Here is a 7,527-nt window from a genome sequence, read left to right on the forward strand (position 1 = left end):
CCGAGGGCGGGGGTCGTGGGGTTTCCGAGGACATTTCTGGGCTGGTCGGTGCGGCGGTGACCATCAGCCGTTCCTCGGGCTCCGACTCCCGGGCCAGCTGCTCGCCCCGCAGCCTCTTCCGATCCGGATCCCTCCCGGGTCGGCCTTGTCCTCGAGCAGAGCTCGCGAGGGTCTCCGAGGCGGCTTCGTCTTGCCTGTGGCGAGCGTGGAAAGCCGCCCTATCGCACGCCCGGTCCCCCGCAAAGGCCGGCCCTTCTCCGACGCGGCTTCCCGCTGGGAGGAGGAGAAGGAGGAGGCCGAGCGGGGAGAGGGCAGCGCCGAGCCTCCCTGCTCTGCACCGGCTTCCCGAAGCAGCCTCGCTGGGGAGCCAGCAGGCCACAGGCCGCTTCACCTGGGGGCAGAAATAGAACTGCTGATCTGTCCCCCGCCCGCGGCAAAGCCAGCCTGCCTCCTGCTTCCCCGTGGCCAGGCTGCCCGGGGGCCGGCCCACCCATGTGAACCCGACCCCTGCCCAGCTGCCCCATCAGACCGCTTTGGGAACCAGGGTTGCAAGTGGAGGACAATTGGGCAGGAATTTAGGGGGAGGAGGTGAAACCCTCCCAGGCGGAAATTCTTTTCCGCACAACTTCGTCCCTTCCAGGCTGGAGTTTGGGGTGTTCAAGAAGGATTCCTGCAGAAGTCCCTGAGACTGTTGGATATTTAACCCTGAATGGGAAAACCAAGGAGTGGGAAGGGCAGCTTGAGGACATCCAGATCAACCCTCTGCTCAGCGACAGAATTCAGGTGAAAGCCGCCTGGCACATCTCCAGTTGCTGGTTCTCCTGCCAAATGGCTGGGAACATTTTTCCTTCCTTCCTTCCTTCCCAGTCTGCCTTCTGGTGGCCCTGAGACGGGATTCTGCCCTCCAGCCAGGGGTGGGGGAAGGGTCTTGTTCCTGGCTGAGGGGCTTGAAGAGAGCTGCTCCTCGCTCTGTTCCCAGGATTGGCTTCTAGTCCAGCTTCACCTTTGGCACTTTCCTCTGGATTTTGCAGGATGACCAAATGCCCGTAGTTTGGAAATTACTCTTCCATTGATGTAAGCGAAAACTGCCTCTGCGGTTTGTTTGTTTTTTGCAGCCAAATCATACTGCCTTCTCCTTTTAGCTTGCAATCAGCTCCTATTCAGAGATCTGTTTGCCATAATTATTGCCAAGCCAGGAATCCCATCCGGTACTGTAGAGCCCAACATACCAAAAAAAAAAAACCACAGCAAAAGACAAACTAGAAACAAAAATTAAAATAAAATAAATTAAAATAAGCAAGAAAATGGTAAGAGGACACCTATCTGATCCTGACGAATACAAATCACCGGGACCCGACAGATTACATCCCAGACTTCTGAAGGAGCTGGCAGATGTTATCTCAGAACTGTTGCACCACATCTTTCACAAATCCTGGAGCACTGGGGAAGTACCTGAGGACTGGAAAAGGGCTGATGTGGTTCCCATCTTCAAGAAAGTGAAAAAAAAAATGGAGCCAGGAAACTACAGACCAGTCAGCCTAACATGAATACCTGGGAAAATCCTAGGAAAGATAATCAAAACACAGATCTGCAAACAACCAGAAGTAAACAAAGTTATAACTAGTAGCCAGCACCGGTTCGTCAAAAACAGATCATGCCAAACCAATCTTATTTCATTCTTTGATAAATAGTAGACCAGCGTAATGCTGTGGACACAGTATACTTAAGATTTCAGTAAGCATTCGATAAAGTAGACCACACCTACTCCTTGGTAAGCTAAAAAAAAAAGTGGAATAGACAACATCACCACCAGATGGATCTGTTGGTGGCTGACAAACCGTACTCAACGAGTAGTCCTCAACGGCACCACATCCACATGGAGAGAAGTAAGCAGTGGGGTACCACAAGGCTCCGTCTTTGGCCCAGGACTCTTCAATATCTTCATCAATGACTTAAACGAGGGAATTGGAGGGGAACTCATCAAATTTGCAGATGACACCAAACTGTCAGGAATAGCCAACACCCCGGAAGGCAAACTCAGGATCCAAAACGATCTTGACAAACTTGAACAATGGGCCCTTTCCAACAAAATCAGTTTCAATGTGGAGAAAAGCAAAGTTTTACATTTAGGCAGGAAAAATCAGGTACAAGTACAGATTGGCCAAGATGTGACTTAAAAACAGCCCCTGTGAGAGGGACCTCGGAGTCCTAGTGGACGGTCACTTGATTATGAGTCAGTAGTGTGCAGCAGCAGCCAAAAAAGCTAATACAATCCTGGGTTGTATAAACAGGTATAGAATCAAGATCATAAAACCGTAGCGAGGCCACACCTGGAATACTGCAGTCAATTTTGGTCACCATATCACAAAAAAGATGTTGAGAGTTTGGAAAAAATTCAGAGAAGGTCAACTAAGATGATCCAAGGCCTGGAGACTAAAACATACAAAGAAGGGCTGCAGGACTTGGGCTTGGCCAGTCTAGAGCAAAGAAGAAATAGGGGAGACACAATAGCAGTCTTCCAGTATTTGAGGGGCTGCCACAAACAAGAGGAGGGGGTCACGTTATTCACCAAAGCACCAGAGGGCAGGATGAGAAACAAGGGTTGGAAACTGATCAAAGAGAGAAGCAACCTGGAATTAAGGAGAAACTTCCTGACAGCGAGGACAATTCACCAGTGGAACAGAAGTTGCCTCCAGAAACGATGGGCGCTTCATCAGTGGAGGTTTTTAAGAAGAGGCTAGACAGTCACTTGTCTGAGATGGTCTAGGTACTTCTCCTTGAGTGGGGGGCTGGACTAGAAGACCTCCAAGATCCCTTCCAGCTCTATTCTATTCTAATCACTCGGCCATCTGATTTCTCTGTCCCTGCATTTTTCTGCTCAGTGTCATTGTAAGTGCTTCCTAATTTGTCCAGATCCATTTTGTTTGTTGATGGTCTTCCCCATCTTGTGCCACCTCAGGGATGCTCCAAGGCTGTGGGCGGACTGGGGAGTGGCCGTGCCTTGACCCCGAGGCCTTTGCAACCAGGGAACCCCCGGGGAGAGCAGAAGGCGAACGCTGGAGCTACGCTAGAATTGCACCTGCCTGTGTTATGGGCCCGTCTGGGGCTTAATAAATGACAGCCATCTTCAGCTCCTTCCTCAGTACTTCTCCCTAAAGGAAAGCCAATGACCAGATGGCTGGACTGCTCTGCAAGATTGTTGTAACCTCACTAATTCAGCTGTACCCTCCAACAAATGACAACGCCAGGGTTGTGGTGGTGTGGAATGCTTCTGCCGCTTGGATCAGCCTCCTGAGGCCGGCCCGGAGGATTTCCTGGCCACTCACAGCTCACCAAGGTCCCAGCTTCCTCCGTGGCTTAAGTCGCCTTCGTGGCTGTGAGGAAGAAGCCATGGAAATAGCTGGTTGCCTCTCCAGCAGCTCCTTCTGCCCCTGAAGTTTAATTCTGCCTCTCCCTGGCCTTGCGGACTTTCCTGGCTCTTTTCAGCCCTGGAGCAGCGCAATTAACACGCAGAAGCCACTCGGGGTGACACACAATGAAAACGACAAAACGCTAAAAAAGGATCCATCCTAAGCGGTAACAAAAGACTAAACCATCCTGCTGAAGCAGTCGAAGAGCCAGACCCATAACGCCGGCCGGCTTTGAAGGCCGCCTGCCCCATTGCAGCTTTCGGAAAGGCGGAGGGCCTGGCTCAGAGCATGCGCAGAGAGGCCGCTCCAGAGGGCTGGGGCAGGGCCCGTCTCCTCCCTCCCCTGAGACGCCCCCCCCCCCGCTACAGGGACAGCCCAGGGGGCGGGGCCTGCAAGGAGCCAGGCCTGGCCGGCAGCCAGAAGCTGAAAACAACCACATGGGGGGAGGGGGGGCTGCCCCGCCTGGGGAGCTCATTTCCCAGGACCAGATGCAGACGGCACCCAACACACAAAGAGGCTTTAAAGCACACCTCTTACAAGCGCTTGTTGACCTTTGGGCCAAACTGATCCTTTAGTTCTGTCTCCGTGTACGTTTTTATTGTACGCATACGAATTGTTATTGGAAAGCCGGCATTTTGCGTGGGACGACTCTGATGGGTGGTTTAGAAGCCAGAGAAGAACAAAGCACAAGATCTTGAGGATGTCCTCTCAAAAGTTCTTGAAGTTCTCGAATCCACCCTAGGGTCAAACCTTTTGAGGAATATCTGGATGCATCTCACCAAGGGAAATTCTGGGGTCTCCCTGGAGGGCCGAGCATCCTTAGCATGTCTCAGGCAGCTGTATTTCTAAAAGCCTTGGACAGAGACCCTTCGTAATTGGGGGGGTACGCGTTGCCCCCCAGGAGGATCCGGGTGGGGGTGGGGCTTGGGACTTGCTCCTGGCTTAACTGAGCAAGTGATGCGTGTTGGGAAAAAGCTCTCGGCGTCACATCTTATATGATGGGGTCCAAGATACCTGAAGCCCAAAGATCTCGGGGTGAAGGTCAGAGCTGTAAAAAGGGCCCAGGCCGTGCCAGGACCGTCAGGAAAGGGTCAGGAATGAGGCTGCCAGGACGTCACGATGCCCTTGCAGAAGTTGCCTCCATCTCCCCCACAGGGCAGGAATCAGCAAACTGAGACGGCAACGTCTGATATTGATGGGGGGGGAAACTGAGGCACGAGTCCAGGATGGCTGAACCATCGCAGGAGGTGGCCGGTGGGTCACCAGCTAAATTTGAGCCAACAGCAAGACTCAGCTGCAAAAAAGGCAAATGCCATCTCCCGGGGAGTGAGAAGGCTGAGCCTGGGAAAGAGATACGGTTGACTTGCCATCTTCAAGAAAATTCCAAGAAGCCAGGATTTCAGCTGGATCTCTGAAAAGTTGCTCCAAGGGAAACTGGCTTTCCCGGGAGGTGCCCCCCCACTTCCCCCCTTGCTCAAGGCCTGAACCAGAGGACCTTCTGTCTGAGAGGCAGTAATGGTGGGCTTTTGCACTGGGCAGAAGGTTGGGTTAGATGGCCTCAAGCTCCCTTCACATGCTTCCGTTTGAATCTCCTCTGCCTCCCAAGTGCTTTAGGGATCCTGAAGGGGGGGTGAAGGGGTCCAAGAGGGTGTGGGCAGAATCCTGAGGGGGGGGGAGCCCCTGGCCAGGTGATGAGAAAGCCCAGCCATGTGGCTGGAGGGGGCCTCTCCTCAAGGGCATCTCTTGACAAAATGGAGCCCCCCAAAAGGGGACAGTGATGCCACCCAGAGGATACATTTCAGACAAATTAACTCTGTGGCTGGGTGATGGTCCACCCCACCCCCGCTTTTCCCTGCTCCCTCCTCTGGCAAAAAAAAAGGAAAAATAGGAAGAAAGCAAAAAATGTTAGACATGTGACTTTTCTACATGCTGAGAAGGAGAAACGGTCAGGATGGTCTGGGCCCTTCGTGCCGCCAGGCGGGTGGGCAGTGCCTGTCCAGAGGGCGGGGGTGGGGGAGGGGCATTGTTGCACACCTGAAAGATGGGACGATTCCGCCCCCCTCCTTCCTGATCCGGGGCCCTTGGAGCTGATCTTCCTGCACTGGATGGTCTGTTCCTGCCCCAGGGAAGCTCCATCAGTGGATGCACCATGCCCCCCCTAAGCCCAGACCTGATGCTGCAGGGAACGTGGGGGCTGGAGGGGGCCCCAAAGCCCAGCTGCCCTGTCTGGCTTTGCTCGTTTTGGATCAGCCTTTCCACAACTGGGGGGGGGAAGGGGCGTGTCTTGTTCTTGCTCCCCAAATGCTTTCTCACCAACCCTGCCGGAAGGGGGGCTTTTGCGGCCCCAACAATGCCCTGGAAAAGCTCCTGTCCGGAGCCCTCCGGCTTCACGCCTGGCTGTGCCCCTTTTTTCTGCATTTGCTCTAAGTCAAGAAGAGGGAAATAATAAGATATCCGAGTCCCAGATTTCCAAGGGGTGATTGAGTCTCCTGCATTCTGGAACATCAGAGGGGCAGAGAGGAACCTGTCCTCCCCCTCCCCTCTCCCCTCCCCTCCCTTCTCCCCTCCCCCCCCCCTCTCTCTCTCTCTCTCACACACACACACACACACACACACATGTACAATCTTCTCAGGGCCTTGTCCACCCGGGTTCTTTTTTTTAATTTCAATTCCATTTATATCCCGCCCTTCTCCGAAGACTCAGGGCGGCTTACAAGCTTAGCAGTAGCCTTCATTCTATGTATATGCCTGCTTGTTAGGGCTTTCACACACACCCCAAGCGGCATTATTACAAAGTCAGCTTAATTGCCCCCAACAATCTGGGTCCTCATTTTACCTACCTCGGAAGGATGGAAGGCTGAGTCAACCTTGAGTCTTTGGTCCCAGGACACGATCCTAGAGCATCTGTCTGCTCTGTAGGGCATCTGAGAGGACGCTAAGCCCAGGATAGCCTCTGGGGTGGAGGCCAATCATCCACAGCAAAGTTGCTGCAGGATCTAAATCAAGCCTTTGACTTAAGCCTTGACCAAGCCCAGGTGGGGGGGAGGGGGAGGGAAGAAGCTCACCTCACTGATGGCTGCAGGGTGGGGGGGTGGGGGGCATTTTGGGGGCCTGACAATTGGTGATCCGGGCCCTTCTCTGCATCCTTCCCTGAAGCCATTGGGGCGGGGATGGCCTCTGCCTGCCTGCCTGGGTTGACGGTCCTTCTTCTTTCTCCTCCTCCTCCTCCTCCTCCTCCTCCTCCTCCTCCTCCTCCCTCAACCAGGTGGGCAGCCGCTGACCCCTCCCTGCCAGCCGCCCGTCCAAGATGCCGGAGCAGAGCAACGACTACCGGGTGGTGGTCTTCGGGGCCGGGGGCGTGGGCAAGAGCTCGCTGGTGCTGCGCTTCGTCAAGGGCACCTTCCGTGACACCTACATCCCCACCATCGAGGACACCTACCGGCAGGTCATCAGCTGCGACAAGAGCGTCTGCACGCTGCAAATCACCGACACCACCGGCAGCCACCAGTTCCCGGCCATGCAGCGCCTGTCCATCTCCAAGGGCCACGCCTTCATCCTGGTCTTCTCGGTCACCAGCCGGCAGTCGCTGGAGGAGCTGCGGCCCATCCACCAGCAGATCGTGCAGCTGAAGGGCGGCGGGGAGGCCTTCCCCATCATGCTGGTGGGCAACAAGTGCGACGAGACCCAGCGGGAGGTGGAGACGCGGGAGGGGGAGGCCGTGGCCAAGGAGTGGCAGTGCGCCTTCATGGAGACCTCGGCCAAGATGAACTACAACGTCAAGGAGCTGTTCCAGGAGCTGCTGAACCTGGAGAAGCGCCGGAACATGACCCTGAGCATCGACGGGAAGCGCGCCAGCAAGCAGAAGCGGACAGAGAAACTCAAGGGCAAGTGCAGCCTCATGTGAGCGGCCAGCAGGCGCCCCCCGCCCCTCCCCACAGCTCGCCATCCATCCGTCTGGTCTCCCTCCGGCCCTCCGCTTGCCCCTCCTCCACTGACGCCCCCTCCTGGCCTGGCTCTCTTGGTGCTCCCCGGATCCTACCGCCTGCCCGCCTGCCCCTCTGGCCCTGCCCTGGACTCCCCCCCTCCTGCAGAAGCCAACCACTCGGACTCTGGGGCT

The 7,527-nt window shown here is 55.2% G+C and overlaps 1 protein-coding gene across 1 annotated transcript; it reads left to right on the forward strand.

Annotated features, from left to right (window-relative positions):
• Positions 1–6,717: 6,717 nt before the first annotated feature.
• On the forward strand, positions 6,718–7,314 carry DIRAS1 (DIRAS family GTPase 1; the record flags this gene model as incomplete). Its single annotated transcript, XM_081327571.1, has 1 exon — positions 6,718–7,314. One exon carries the CDS (start codon positions 6,718–6,720, stop codon positions 7,312–7,314), a length of 597 nt encoding a protein of 198 aa, XP_081183697.1.
• Between the last annotated feature and the right edge of the window lie 213 nt (positions 7,315–7,527).

Source organism: Vipera berus, assembly GCF_964194415.1.
Source record: "Vipera berus genome assembly, chromosome: 1".
NCBI classification, from domain to species: Eukaryota; Metazoa; Chordata; class Lepidosauria; order Squamata; family Viperidae; genus Vipera; species Vipera berus.